At 41.1% G+C, this 15,762-nt stretch overlaps 2 protein-coding genes across 2 annotated transcripts; one reads left to right on the forward strand and one right to left on the reverse strand.

Moving 5' to 3' along the window:
* The first annotated feature begins 664 nt into the window (after positions 1 to 664).
* chst14 (carbohydrate (N-acetylgalactosamine 4-0) sulfotransferase 14) lies at positions 665 to 4,951 on the forward strand. Its single transcript, XM_085150355.1, has 2 exons — positions 665 to 1,276; positions 3,606 to 4,951. Exons 1-2 carry the CDS (start codon positions 980 to 982, stop codon positions 4,431 to 4,433), a joined length of 1,125 nt encoding a protein of 374 aa, XP_085006481.1. The 5' UTR covers positions 665 to 979; the 3' UTR covers positions 4,434 to 4,951.
* A 71-nt stretch (positions 4,952 to 5,022) lies between these two features.
* cep135 (centrosomal protein 135) lies at positions 5,023 to 15,518 on the reverse strand. Its single transcript, XM_085150344.1, has 26 exons — positions 15,225 to 15,518; positions 14,243 to 14,394; positions 13,951 to 14,141; positions 13,664 to 13,831; positions 13,419 to 13,560; positions 13,224 to 13,308; positions 13,006 to 13,134; positions 12,693 to 12,908; positions 12,528 to 12,593; positions 12,284 to 12,434; positions 11,977 to 12,206; positions 11,729 to 11,884; positions 11,504 to 11,641; positions 11,335 to 11,412; positions 11,083 to 11,234; positions 10,233 to 10,348; positions 9,992 to 10,146; positions 8,231 to 8,286; positions 7,946 to 8,114; positions 7,731 to 7,841; positions 7,434 to 7,619; positions 7,092 to 7,301; positions 6,771 to 6,973; positions 6,583 to 6,687; positions 5,595 to 5,750; positions 5,023 to 5,439 (listed from the first exon to the last, which is right to left on the reverse strand). The coding sequence occupies exons 2-26, from the start codon at positions 14,353 to 14,355 to the stop codon at positions 5,418 to 5,420; spliced, it is 3,504 nt and encodes a 1,167-aa protein (XP_085006470.1). The 5' UTR covers positions 14,356 to 14,394; positions 15,225 to 15,518; the 3' UTR covers positions 5,023 to 5,417.
* Positions 15,519 to 15,762: the final 244 nt, after the last annotated feature.

Raw genomic sequence — 15,762 nt, forward strand, 5'->3', positions numbered from 1 at the left:
TATACAGTGGCATCAATGATTCCAGCTTTGGGCCAGACAGTTTTGTGGAGCAGTAAGGTGCAGCTGTATTGAAAAGGTGGATAAAAACAAGGAATGCTGTACATTTTAGGCTTTGTAATGAGTGCCTAGCAGGATGTATAGTTTTGAAATATAAACAGTTTGTGTTCACAGCTGATTCATATTATATAAATGTTTTCAGTCTAAGGACGATAGATTAGTTGAGGATCTACCAAGCTATGTTTGAATGCTGAGATTAAAAATCAGAAAATGCTAACTGGACTACATACACCAGCATGCATAGGGATACTTTGGTGTCCCCCCCCCCCCCCCCTTTCTCTCTACAACATAGCAGTAAGGATTTTATTTTGAAACTGTATATTCTAGTTAGCTTGATCAGTTTGCGCAGTTGAAAAACAGCGAGCTTAAGCACTTTACAGAAATTATTACATTTATTTTTCAACTTCAAACAATCTAGTTTGCATCATAAATAAAAAACAAATACATTTTTTGTTTTACTACAAAAATTATACAAGGTTTTGTGCCTTTCTCCCATGATCTGTAACTTGTAATGCACATGTATTCAGAGATGATGCAGACGAAGACTGGAAAACTTAAATCAGAATAAATCATCACACTAAAAATTGCACTTATTTCTCTTATGAAATCTCAAGTAGTTTACCATCTATGTTGTAAGTGTATCCTCACTAAATTAGAAATGAAACCTTCTGTGGTTTGTTAGGCAATTTTGAGGGTGTTTTTTTTTTTCTTAGCAAAAAATGAGACTCCGATTTACCCCGGTTGAGGGGTCTTTATTTTGACAGTCAAAATAGGAAGTGCTTGTATTAAAACACAAAAACACTTTTCGTGCACTTTTGAACTTAAGTATGGGTACGTGGTAGGTATCAAACGGGTTTTACTGTAGTTAGAGAGCAACTTAGAAAACCTGGTAGGCATCAAACAGACAAGCCGGACACAAAGTATGCTCCCTCGGAGGCAGGAGTACGGCATGAAGAGGAGCGGAGGAGCGCGGAGCGGTTCGGTTATAAACTTCAGGTCAGCGATGAAGTTGAGCTCCGGCCGCCGCAGCTCCGCCGTGCTGCCATCGCTGTTAACCTTCTTGGTCATCGTAGCATCCGGAGGCCTGCTGCTCATGATAGAGAAGGGAATGCTGAACGGCATGGAGACGCCTTCACCCCGCAGTAACGGCAGGCGACTAGACTTCAACCGGGGGCAGACGGGGGGACGCAGCCCAGACGCGGCGGATCTGGAGTCCCAGGTAGAGGAATGTAACCTCACATGAAGATTTAGCTTAGATTTAGTCTGAGTATTTCAGCATTTCGTAATAGTTGCTGATCGGTCATAAGCCGGAGGCTTAAGAGCCTTAGATCAGTTTTCTCAGTGAAATGGTTGAAAGGTAGATTTTTGGTTGGTTTCCGTGAACGCTCGATTTAAACACCATCTTTGAATCCCTGCAGCCAACTTTGACATCACGATACCCCTGATCAAATGTAGTTTCACTCCACATTCATGGGCGTAACTTTGTGCTGAACATTGGTGGTGGGGGGGTGTAATCATCTGGGTAAATTCCCAAATTATTTTGCTGGTAATAACAAAATCAACAGCCTATTTATTAATAACTGTATTGTGGTGGGGGGATCATAACCCTCCTGGAAATTATGCCCCTGTCCACATTACTGCAGTAAATAATATTTAAACATCTTTAGTGAACTAAAACTAAACTAAAATTAGAAATAAAAGGAGTTGGTGAATGGCTGTGAATAATACACGACCACCCCTCGGTAACACTCACTGGACATGCTCTGAACACGTTTCAGCTCCCCTCTAACAGGGACAGAAGTGTTTACCACCTTAATACCGGTGTTGTGCCAAAAAGCGATTGCCTGCCAAAAACTGATTTCCAATGTTTCTGTGTATTTTTTATGTGTAATATCTTTACTTATGTTTGTAAACAGACTTGGTGAACAGGGTTTACAAAGGGGTTATATATAGAATTTAAAAATTATCTGTTTTTCAAGTATCTTTACAACTCTGTGTTATTGTACTTACATTATAACCAATCCGGTCCTTTATCCCCACTTAAAATATTTATACAGAACTATTGTAATATTTGCTGCCATTTCTGCTGTCCTCTTGGCCAGCTTACTCTTACAAAATACATTTTTAATGTTAATGAGATTTTTTTAACTGCATAAATAAAGGTTACGTAAAAGTCACTGCCAACAACTGATTGCGGCTTCTACCCTGTTACACGAATGTTGTTTGTGGCTCAAGATGACTTTATGTCATCCATAAGGGATGCATTTGACATATGTTTCACATATTTTAGGCCAACAAGTTACTTATAGCAGTTTAAATACGAGCAATCGGTTTTTGGCAAATACCGGAAATCAGTTTTTGGCAGACAATCACTTTTTGGCACAACACCGGCATTCACTTTAACTTTAAAGCTCCTTACTGTCGTATTACATTGTGAATTATTGAGATTTTCCCGTTAAGTGTAATATTCTGAGCCATTTCCTTCTGAGATGTTTTTCCATACTCTCTTATTCATAGCCTTTTCTTTTTTTTCTTTAGGTCACGAGCAGTTGTCTAAGCATTTCACTGCATATCGTACTGTGTATGTGACAAATAAAAAAAAATTGAATTTGAATCTGCTTTAACACAGCGATTTCCAACTTTTGGGATAAGTAATTTAACTCAAAACAGAAATCATATTAAGCACTCAAAAGTGAACTGAAATGGAAAAATACACAGGAAATGAACATGTCATTATCTGCCTCATGAGATTTTGGTGCAGATATTTACTGACGCTCAGGAAGTCCACACAACTGAGTCAAATGCCTTGAAAAAGCACTGTTTATATTCTTAAATTCAATGTCCATATTATTTTAAAGACACTAAAACTGGAAACTAATGGGACTTCATATAAAAAATTGTAATTAAATAAAGTAAAAATCAACTATAATAACAACTTAGTAAATTCATCAGTCACATCCACCTATAAAATGTATAAAGTGGCCAGAGTCTGTAACGAAAGATTAAATCGTGACATTTTTCTGCAAAACATCTACCCAGTAAAAAGTGTTGCACTTTCACACCACTGGAGGCCTCTTAAAGGGGATTCACACCATATATGAGGCTTTATTTGCAATTGTACAGTTGCTGAAATGCTTTGGAAACCCACAAAACTGACATGTAACCACAAATGGGAGGAGGAGACATACAAGAAACAGCCAGAGTCAAATATCTATCAAAAGATTTAAATGGTCCAGCTGTCCTCAAACAGCACCATTAAGGTTTCCCTGTTTATATTGATTGTTAGAGTTGTTGCGCTTCCCACTGTTGCGCTTGGCAACAGTGGGAAGGAAAAACTTTTTTAACAGGAAGAAACTTGCCAAGACCGGCTGTGGCAATGGCAGACGTGAGGGGAGGGAGATAGGACTAAAGACTCACAGTGGAAGAGAGCCAGAGACAAATAATAAGTAATGATTAAATGCAAAGTGGTATATGAATACAGGGAGTGTTCTTACTGTGTAAAATTAATGGAACACAGCTTTAAGTCACTAATTTCTGTTCACTTTTAGATCCTCCAGGAGATCCGTAACCGGACCATCAAAACCATGTGCAGTCACAAGAACATGCCCCGCAGTGTGTGGTCACTGAGCCTCCTACAGAGGAAGACGCTGCTGCAGCATGTCCTCGTGAACGACGAGCACCGCTTCCTCTACTGCTACGTCCCCAAAGTGGCCTGCTCCAACTGGAAGAGGGTTCTGAAGGTCCTGAGCGGAGCCCTGGAAAACGTGGACGTCAACATCAAGATGGACCACCGCAGCGACCTGGTCTTCTTGTCCTCTCTGAAGCCCGAAGAGATCCGCTACCGCCTCAAGCATTACTTCAAGTTCATGTTTGTGCGAGAGCCCATGGAGCGCCTGCTTTCCGCATACAGGAACAAGTTTGGCGAGATAGAGTCCTACCAGAAAAAGTACGGCGTGGAGATCATAAAGCGTTACAGAAAGGGCCGCGCTAAGGATGCAGCTATAACAGGAGACGACGTGACTTTTGCAGAGTTTGTTCGTTACTTGTTAGACGAGGACGTGGAGCGCATGAATGAGCACTGGATGCCCATATATAACTTATGCCAACCTTGCGCTGTTTCTTATGATTTCATCGGGTCCTACGAGCACCTGGAAAGCGATGCGGAGTTTGTGCTCCAGCATGTTGGAGCACCTCCTCATGTTCACTTTCCAGAGAGGCAAACGTGGTACAAGCCGGTCACCACGGAATCAATACACTATTATTTATGCAGCTTACCACAGAAGCTACTGAGAGAACTCCTGCCCAAGTACATTTTAGACTTTTCTCTATTCACATACCCTCTCCCCAACACAACCGCTGCACACTGTCGGCATTAAATGAGCAATGCTTTATAGTTGTATTATTTCTTTTATAGAAAACCGTTTGTACTATTTTTAAGGAACAAATTGTATTTTCAGAGCTGTTACACAGGTTTACTTGATGTCCGCGTGCCTTTTAAAAGTGCTGATTATTGGACAAGAAAGACTTGACTTCAGAACCACTAAAGCTTGAAATCAAATTCAAAAGAAAAGATCAACCAAACCACACGTTATGTCAGCTATTACAGTAATTATATCTGCTCAGTATACAACGATGGAAATATTAATATGGTTGCAAGACCAAACTCTGTTTTTATTTGTTGCTCTATACACTGTAGACCTTAGAAAAAAACTGTTCAGTGGTTTTAGTGGGCATTCAGTGGTTTAGCAGGCTAAAACACGCACCATGTGCTGAGATGGTCGAGGGTTTCATATCAAGCTTATTTAATGCTCAATCACAGCCTCTCGTTGCCAGCTCCTCTCCCTCTTTGATGTAACAGATTATTTACCATGTAATAAAACTGAAGTTTACCTTTTCTGATCTACGTTGTTGCAGTTTTTAATTACTTTATTTATGAATAATTTAAGCATTGTTAAAAACATCAATAATATACATAATACAAAAAAAAAGGTCACACAAAATAAACACTTGCTACATGTGGTTAACGATGGTGGGAATCACATTCATTTTTTTGGGACTTCTTTATGAAGTTTTTGTTTTTAAATCAATAGAAAATACTTAATCTACAGTGCAAGTAACACATTCAAAAAACATTGTTAGAAACGTGAGAACAATCTTCACCTTTAGTACAAACGTTATTTATTTCAGCCCTGGTTGCCCTTTTGTTGAACGGAACAATAAAGTTTCTCTGAGGTACTCCGCAGGTTCAACTGTGGTTTACAGAGGCCTTCATTTTTTATGTCCAAAGTCAAGACATCTCTCACAAGCTTCTAGTGGGTTCTGACTCACTTATCAGTGCCTTCATTTAATCTTTATTCCAATCAATCCTTGAAGCTCACACTCCTAAAAACAGAAGGGAGGAAGAGAGGTTTTAAACACATGATAAGTCATAATAATGGCAGTAAATCAAGCCTCAACATTTTCAGCCTCAACTTAAGATCATATTGGTTTTAAATGTCTTTCACCTTATATGCCAAATTGTTAAGTTTATGGCTTACTTGTCTGCTGATTTATCAGTGGAGTGATCAAGAGATCGGAGGATGGAGCGTTCTGGTGAGATGTGGTGAGAGCTGCTGGAGACGCTGAGGGATGATGAGGTTTGCAGGGTTGAGAACGACAGACCCTGTCTGCGCATTTCCTGAACTGCCCTTTCACTGAGGTGAGAGAGAGAGGAGGCAACAAAACAGCATCAGCATATTTGTATCTGCGGTCACGTCCTTGTAGCTACACCAAACCCGGTCAAGCAAAACTGTATAATGATTGTGTAAAAATACTGGCGGCACCAATGCCCCGCCTCAGCCTATTAGTTGCTGCGCCTATGGGATCAATTTGAAAAATTGAAATTATCGTGTTGACAAGATTTTCAGAAAACTGCTGAGGGGTAAAAATGAAGAGTGAGTTTGTTTTGGAGAATTAAATGTCAGAAATTGTTTCATCCAACTTCAAATGTATTTGACTGGCCAGTTTTCACAGCTAAAATTAAAAACCCAAGGTAATTACTCTTTTTTTTTTTTTTAGTGGAATGATATTTAAGACTGCTGTTACATCAGCTGTATTTACTCGTGTTATTAAGCTGCAGTAGCTGAGTGATATGATGGAATATTGCATCAATCCTGACAGATGTGGTGCACTCAGGGTGAAATTTTGATAACCAAACATTTCTGGTTCAGAGTTAACATTAGGTGATTACCCAAAAAATTAATAATGACATAACTTTTCCAATGCAACACACTGGTATCACCTGCTCTGTATTAGTAAGTGCTTTCATGGGATGGATAGAGTTGCAAAAATACTTTTTTTTGGCACTTTTGAGATTTTCGATCTCATGTAATGAAAATATTGATTTCGTTTTGATTAATCTAGAAACAATTGCTGTCAGATTCATCAATAACGGCCAAAGATAGACTGATAGGTTACTTTATTAATCCCAAAAGAGAAACTGCTGTTATAAGCATCACTGTAAAGACAAGCAGTCGTGTAGCTCACCGCTCAAAGCGCTCAGTGGTCAGCTGCCTTTTCAGAACGTCAATCTCTGTCTGCAATTGAGAGACTTTGCCGCGGAGCTGGGACACCTCCCTGGCATGCTCTGCACTTTACACAGACACACAAGTTACCAACTTTTTCTTTAGGAAGGAGATTTCTTTTAACGAGTAGAGTGAACTGGATTTATTTACGTTTTGCTGTCAGCCAAGGTGAGCCTGTCTCGTAGCACTTTCAGCTCTGACTCTCGTTCGCTGGCTGTCAGGTGTGTTTGAAACTCCTTTTGCCGATTTGTGGAGAGCAGCGTCTCGAGATTACGCACAGTCAGCCGCTCGCTGGCTAACTGCTTCTTGAGAATCTCCGCCTCTGACCGGACATCCTCCAGTTCTCCTGTAACCTAAAAACAAAAAGCAAATATCATAATTAAGTTTGAAGGAGAACAGGATGTCAACAGTTTCCTGCCAAGACCAGAAAAAACACTGTAATAAATAAGCCGGCACCACAGCAAGCCTCACCCGCTCGAGGTCCATGCTCTTGGAGGTGAGCTGACGTGCAGTGAGCTCCTTGCTCGAGTCTAGTTTGACACATAGCTCCCTAACTGAAGCCAGATCTGCGAGGAGAGCAGCCTTCTCTTCCTGTGCTTTGTGTAGCTCTTCCTCTAATCGGGACATCCCACGAACCAACGAGGAAACTTGCGCCTCGTAAGCCTGGATCGCCTGCATGTGCTTGGAGAAACAGAAAAAGGGTGCATTTCAGACACATTTGTTTAAAGACTGAAATTAACATTCATTTAACTTGTTTACCTAGAATAGCAGCTAGAAATGTCTCTGTAATCTTTTTCCAGTGCCACAGCTCACCTGTTGGATTTCCTTTTCCTGTTGGCCGACTGCATCTCGGAGGTGTCTGCGTTCTGTGTCTGAAGAGAGCAGCTCCAGGCGGATGGAGTTGCTGAGGCCCACAGCCTGCTGTAACTTTTGGTTCCGCTCCTCCATCTCAATGTGGGACAACCTGAACCGCTCCAACAAATCCCTGTTCTCTTGCTCCTGTGGGTCAACAGAGCTGTCAGAAGAAGGCTTCTACAAGGGCTTCCAGGTAATTATAATATGTGTAAAGCCGCAAACAAAAAATACAGGAGCACAGGGATATGTTCTTGCCTTTGTGGCAATCAGCTTCTCGACTTTGGCCACTTCAGAAATGTAAGAATGGAGCCTCAACTTGAGCTCATCCTTCTCATGTAAAGACTCTTCCATTTCTGCATGTACAGCCTGGACAAAAAAGATGCAAGTAGCTAGTGTCACTTCTATTATTTTGGTACATGACACAGAAGACTCAACATTGATTACAGTTATTGTGATTTTTTTTAATTTACTTGGTTCTCCCTGGTCATTGTGGCTAGGTCATCTTGCAGTCTCCTGTTCTCTCGGATTGTAATTTCCTTCTCTCTCCTGAGTCCAGCCAGCTCCTCCTGAGACGCATCCAGCTGTCTCCTGAGGCTGTTCAACTCCCTCTCACGACTGTTTAATGCTCCTTGAAGCTGACTGAAAGAATTTAAAATATTGGTTCATAAAAATAAAAACTATTTCTTACGATGGGTTTTTATCCTAATATTTACTTAAATAAAACCGACATTGAACCCCAATAACACAGTACTCACGCTAACGAGCTGTCCATGTTTGTGACTGTGAGTCTCACATCTTCAAGGGTCTTTTCCTGTGTAAATATCAATGAGTTTACCTCGTTAATTTTTTAAATAACATGTTTTAGATGCAAATGCAAAGTGCATTTTAATAGAAAACCCATGTGTATTTAGTTACTGTATTTATTCCTTCCTCATGTGATTCCAGTGTATGAGTACAACTCATCATCCAAAGCCTTCTTTTTGTACAAATCCATGGTTTGTTTCTTGAGCCACAGATTAGTTCATATAATATGTTCTTTGCAAACAATAGCTAGAGTGGACACATCTCTCCATTAGTTATGTAAAGAAAGCTTTCAGTTATAAACCGGTTCTTGTGTGACACACTCAATGTTTCTATCACGGATTCAGTCTCAGCTTCAGACCCACTACTCCTATAATAAATCCATTAAGTTTATCCAGAGGGACAAAGAAGACAGAGCTATTTAGTTAGATCCACTCTTTTTTCCTTTTTTTTTTTTTGCCTGTCCCATTTGGTTCTTTAGCCGTCAGAATTGTTGTCTGAAGACCAACAAGGATACCCAATGGATTTATTTTGCCAAATGGATCATCATGGCATTGCCGTATTGGTCCATTTGATCGACCTTTGTTTTTATTATTTATTTTATTTTATTTTCAGTTGTTACAGACGGGACAGACATGAGTGAGGGATAGGAAAGGGAGAAAGAAAGAGGAAGGAAAAGAAAAACAGAAGGGGAGAGGGACAGTGAGAAAGGGGGGAAAAAATATTTCCTGGATCACCTGTTGAGAGAAAAAGAATAGAAAACAAGCAAAAAAAACCAAACAAAGCAACATACTAAACACAACACCATTGCATTAATCTAGCTAAGTGTAAACAGCAGTAAATACTAAATATTGAATGTTGTTGTGCAGCACGCAGGACAGACAGCGCACAATGTGCTTTGAAGTAGTAGCCAAGAAAGGTGTGATTTAAGTCTACGAACAGTGAACACCCGTGTGCACACCTGTGTGGATCGGCGCGCTTGTACTCAAATGGTTTCCCCATGTAATGGTCTGCAAGAGGATGTAGAGAGCCATAGCCCCGTCCCCCAGGGCATGAAGCAGGCATGGAGGAGATCCAGGCCCCAGACATCCAGAGGCCCCAGAGTGCAAGAGCCCAAGGAGGACCACCGGAGGGGCATCCATGCCACCCTCATGGGAAGGGCTGAGGATCCCCAGACGAGGGGTCACCCAGTAGCCACCGGGCAGAAGCTAGAGGCTCCGCTGGTAGCCAGCTGTGCCAGAGTGTCAGCTCCACTCGTCTTTTGACCCAAAAGACTGGGCCACAAATCACTGAACTGGTGTACGCATACTAGGCACAGTTGACTTACACAGCGTCCAAGCACAATTCTCCATCCAGGTCCAAGTACGCTTGTGTTTCTCTCAGCATCTCAACTCCTCTCTCGTAGTTGCTCTCAATTGCACACATGGTTTTGAAAAGTGCTCTTGTAGAGCACAAAGTGGCTCATGATTTTATTTAAAATATATTTCTTTTGGAAGTGGTTGTCTTACATGCCTCAAAGAGTTAATTATTTGACAGCAATTTTCACAGAGACAGCTGGCACAGTATCCAGCAATCACACCCGTCACATGAACTGGACATTAGGGGTCAGATGTGAGATTTGACCTTTAAGATTTCACATATGGACATGAAATTTGATCCTTTCATAAAAGTTTGTAATCTTGAACCTTTAAAAAAATAAATAAAAAAAATACTACCTTGTTGGATAGTTCCTCCTGAAGAGCAACCAGTTTCTCAGTCTTTTGATCCACCTCATCCTGCAGAGCATCTTTTTCTTTATCCAGGGCAGAGATTGACTTGTGAAGAACAGCTACTTCCCCTTTGTGCTTGGAACTCTGCTGACTCAGCTCCCCTGGAAGGCAAACTAAAATTCAGCAAACAGGAAACAGAGCTTTACGGAAAATGAAAAAAGCGTAATGACTGTTTCAACATATTCACCTATTCTCTCCTCAAGTTTTTCCATCTGCACATGGGAAGCATGCAGCTCATTCATCTTCACAGATAGCCTGTGCTGAGTATCAGACAGTGACTTCTCCATCTGCTCCTGCAGCAGCCTACAGACAAGCAGGGAAAATCCCATCAGCTCTCCAACAACTGGTGACAAGTATAACAATCCCTTAGTGCAGCATCAAGAATGATGACGTTTCAGATGAGGAAGTCTAAAGAAACCAATATGTTCTATTTTTGATCTTAATACATTTTGGGGACTTTTTGTATTTGGTGTGATTAAATATAAACAAAAAACAAAAACGTTGCTACTCCGTCCTATAAAAATCATAAACCAAGGTCATATCTTTGTGCACGAGGACAGCTTCCAACACAGCTCCCAGAAGTTCTGTTTGGACCACTCACAGAAAACCATCTGCAGTGTTAGACTTGCACACAGAGCAAACATAAACTTGAACTAGAAGTTTAATGCTAAGAATCATCACTGATGATGATAGCTGTGTATCTGGCTATGATCCAGTCAGTGACTAATGAGCAGTTTTCTTTAGAAAACCCTGCAATATCCAACCCCAGTGGTCAGGAGTGCCACCAAGAGAATACTGTTTAAAAACATTAGATTTACACACATTTGTATCCTCCAGGGTCAAATTTAAATAGGGTAACTTTTTGTTTTGTTAAGTGTCGAGAAACTGTTCCACTGCACCACATATATAATGTGATAAATTTGTGATACAATATTATAAAGCATTTTACAGAACTGAACTATGGCACCATTAGTTGGTTACATTATAAAGATCCTCAAGTGGAAGTGAACACCGCTGATATAACCAGCAATTCAAACCTCAGAGCATTAGACTCAGCCCTCTGCTGGGCGACCTCCTCTGCATTGTGGACCATAGCAGCAGACTGAACCTTCAGCTCCTCCTCTGCAGCCTCCTTGTTCTCCTTTAGCAGGGATACTTGTGATTGGAGATCCAGTCTCTCCCGTTCCAGCTGCACTCCAAAAATATCACATAATATCACAGTATAGTGAGAATTCAAGTGCTGGAAGGTTCAAATAACTAAACCTATTAAATGAAATATCCCAACTCACACTCTTTACAGCATTCTCCAGGTTAAGAATCCTCCTCTCTTCCCCTTGTCTGTCTGTTAGAGCTGAAGTCTGTGCAACCTGCAGATACATGTGCACAGCATGTGTCTGCAGAGCTGTAACAGCGCATCAGAATCACGTGCAGATGTAAAGGCTGTATTCTTGCACTGACCTTTAACCTCTCCATCAGCGTGTCTCTTTCAGTCGTCATCTGCTCGAGCTTTGCTTCGGCTCGTTTGATCTCCTCCTGTAGTTTCACAACATTACTCGACGTATCTACTCTGCGGGTCAGCTTCAGCTCATCCTGAGTCTGAATGAAACAGAATCATATCATGTAAAAACAAAGAGATTTATTCAAATGTGTTATTGGTGCAAATGTAAAGCATCTAAAACTTACTTGTTTAAAGAGGGTTTTGAAATGATCCCTCTCATTGCTCAGGGCCTTCATGTTATTTTGAATGTCCTCCATGTGCTTCTCAAAATCCAAGAGAGCAACCTTCAGCTCATCTCTTTCCTGAATTACACGAAGCAGCTCCGCTTCTGCAGCACCTCCCTGAAAATTTGAAGTCACTGTTCTTTAGTATCAGTTTAACATGAAACTACCTCAATTAGAAATTTGCCAGTTTCTTTTTTATTGACTCTTACCCTGACTACTTTGGACCCAGGACTCCTGCCCCTACTTGGGCTACGGCTAGGGCTTATGTCAACACCGCCAGCTCCTCTGGCTCTTTTGTAACGCTCAGATTCTTTGCGATAGTAATCCCTCTCCTCCTCTAGACTCTTGACAAATGCATCGAGACGAGACGGAGAGCGTTCCCTTCCACAAACGCCATATTTAGTACGCATGGCCTCCAACTCCAGCACCAGCTCTTTGTCTAGGATATAACATCAAGTGCGTATATAAACACTGCAATGCATATATAGCTGCTGAGGTATTTCCACTGCTGCTCACCAGCTGCCATCATTTTCTCTACTTTGTCCTGAAGCCTGTTTTTCTCATCCTCCAAGAAATTCACGAGTCCCTCCATCTTCTCATTCTGCTCTTTGAGTTCCACCAGCTGATCTCTCAGACGATCTTTTTCAAAGTCACTTTCAGATTGCTCCTGAAGTAAATAAGTAATAGAAGTTTAAGCAAAAGGTATATTATACTGTAAAGTAGGAAATCTAGAGTTAGAACAGTGTATACTACTACTTACCCTTCTTGTCTTTGTGATAATAGCCTCCAGATCTTCGATAATTTTCTGCTGCTTTTGAATTCCTTTCTGTTGAGAAAACAGTTTGTTTTTTGAAGTCCATTCTTAATGGATGAATTACACTGAATGCTTTTAAGCCAAGAACTCCAGGATCATCACATTGCTTACTTTAGTTTCTTGTAGCTCCATGTCAGCAGTTTCCAGCACGCGCTCTTTGTCCATCTCCATTCGCTTTGCGAGGTCGTCGATGTGCGTCAGCTCTTCACACAGTTCCAGGTTCTTTAAAGACAGATTGGCTACTTCGGTGGAGGCGTCCTTTTTTTTCTGCTGCAGTCCGTATATTTTCTGCTCCAGCGTCCTGTTGGTCTCCTGTAAGTAATCAATCTGCACACAAACATATCAAGAGATTGTACTAAACTACCAGCAACCATTCAAACCAAATTTCTTTACTCCACTTTTATGCTGTGACTGTAGAGCTTGCCTGCAGGTTAAGATGGGCGATTAGTTTTTCGTTGCTGATGTTCTGAGCCTCGAGAGAAATTATGTCATGAGGTCGGCCGCCATGAAGTGCGCCATTCAGGCGGTCAATCTCTTTGTCCCTCTCCTCCACCTAACAGAAGTGCGTTTTAAAAAATAGAGCTGATTACCTCTATGACAACTTAAAATATTCACAACGTAATAAGCACCCACTTAACGTACCTGAATATTTAAATGTTTTGCAACTTCTTGAGCATTTCCAAGGTCTAGTTTCAATTTGACAACACCTTCCTGCAGCTCCTGAATTCTACACAAAAATTGGAGCGAGTCAGACAGAATAAATGCAGATACAAACATTAATAATCAACAAATTAATTAAGCAACTACAACAACTCTCAGTCACAAATGAAAACAAACCTTCCATCTGCCAGCTGCAGTAGATCAGCTATGTACGGATCATCAGGTTGCTGCACAGGATAAGCTGACGTTGAAGACGGAGGTACTAGCTCGTCAATCTGCATTCTCTGCCGTCTGAAAGGAATACTGCGTTTTTTTCCACCTGTTAAAAGCACGAGAGGGATCAAGATTAAATATACCTAGATGGAATATCATTTTAAGTCCACTATCTAAGAGTTTAGGCCTTACCCCTCCCCTGTCAGTACCTGGTGTCTGAACAACAGCTTGCAGGTTCTTCTCCTGAAGCTGCTGAATGCGTTCAGATTTAGCCTTGCTATCCTTCTCCAGGCAGCGAACCTTGTGCACATACTGATTATTTAAAAACTTCAGATCAGTCGTCTCATGGTCCAGTTTTCTGATGTAGGTTTTGAGCTCTGGAGCCAGACAGGAAAAAAAAAATGTTGTCTGTTGTGTATGCAGGTGATGAATATGAGGAAAATGATTCAAACTGTGCTGAAGAGCCAGTGCTTGCTTATTATAACGCAGTTATTACCACTAATGACACGCTCTTTCTCGTCCTTCGATTTTAGAAGCTCAAGGTGTAGCTCATTGTTTTCCCTGACCAACCGGGCATTCTCTGTCCTGTATGGCTCCAGAAGAGAGTCAACGTTTCGGTTTTCTTTCTCAGACTTCCCTGCTGACAGTTTGGCATTGCGCAGGCTTTCAGTTGTGTGGACCAAGTCACTGTAACACAAAGAAAGACATGGCTGAACTACACTGGACCACATGGTGATATTAAGAGAATGAGGGTAACACACAGTGCACATGGTTCAGAGGTTTCACACCTGAAGAGTTTCTCCACAAGTGGCAGTGACTCGATTCCCAGCGGTTGCCGGTAGCCCAGCTGGTCCAGACGTTTTCGCAAATTAACAAACTTCCTTTCTGCATTGCTGGTCATGGTTGGGAGCCGATATTGACCTTGGTGACTGCTATCAGCCTAATCGCAAATAAGATGACGTTAAAAGGATGTCAGTATTGTCTCACATCTGTTTGTTGCTGTTCTAAAAATGAATGTAAATTTCAGGGGATACGCAGGGGACACAGGCCCCGAAAGGAACTTCAAGTTCCAGGCACTTTTGTGCTTCAAAACAGGCCCTTCAGGATGATTATATATGCAAGCACAATTGATCTCCAAGGAACTTACATTATCTACCTATGAAAAAAAAATCCATAAGTTAATATTTTAGAATTTTCCTGCTAAACATAAAAATACAATCACTGTCTTCTAGTTTGCCAGCTACTTTGGAGGTAACATTATTGCGTTAAACAATAAGTAACTTAACCTAATACATTTTTTGAATGTGCCAGATGATTTTAACATGAGAAGACATTTTGCTGTAACACATCTGAGTTAAGACAGGTTTATTTATCACTGATCACATTTAACCAGGTTTCCTTTCTAAATAAAGTATCAAATCAAGTTAGACCACTCCAACTTTGACATTTAGCCTGTGGCAAGAACAGCCAAGAAAACAAATTCATAAGATATTTACTAAAATGTTTATTATTCATAATTGACTATAAGGCCTGTATTGAGTTTATAGAATGGCTAAAAGAAGTTAGCAAGTCTTTTTAATGTTTGCTAATGTTAAGCAGCAAATTTAACGTTAAGCATGTTAGCTCATCAGAGACATTAGCCTTATGCGTTTATTAACACTGAGGTAACTTTTTGTTGTCGTTTTGTCGCCTGCTGTAGCCTGTTAGTTAGCAAAGCTTGACGACTAACGAGCTAGCGTTAAATCCCAGAACGATTCCAGCTTGTCTTACCCTGGAAGTGCTTTCCTAGCGGCTAACGTTAGCTTGTCCAGCGTAATTCTACATCACCGACAGTAAGTTTCCATTTCCTTTGACCAATGACTTGCACGAGCCACATTATAACGTATCATATATGTTTTCTGGTAGTGTTAGACAATCTTCAATTCTGAGTTGACACGTTTCCGCGGTAAAGTGGTTTGAAAAGAGCGCCGATGGTCTCCGGTTTGGATTCGTCACCATGGAAGTAAGAGTCTAGGCGAAGTATTTGGAGCTGCGTGTTTTGTGCACCGGTGCTGCCGTTCTGAAAGCGGACGGGTGGTGTCGACACAATTATTTAGCCCAAACAGTAAACGCAAGGGCGTTTCCAGATATTTTCGATCGGGGAAGGGGGGACTAATATCAAGCAGGGGAAGACCCAAGAGGAAATCAGAACAACTGAAGAGAAGAACTGGAAAACCATTGAAAAACAGTCACAGACCGCCGGGCACAAACGTTTAATAGGCCCAGCCGACCTTTTTGTTTTTTCTGTAATTTCCTTCTTTTAGTTATA

The sequence above is a fragment of the Neolamprologus multifasciatus genome, chromosome 23, assembly GCF_963576455.1.
Source record: "Neolamprologus multifasciatus chromosome 23, fNeoMul1.2, whole genome shotgun sequence".
Taxonomy (NCBI): domain Eukaryota; kingdom Metazoa; phylum Chordata; class Actinopteri; order Cichliformes; family Cichlidae; genus Neolamprologus; species Neolamprologus multifasciatus.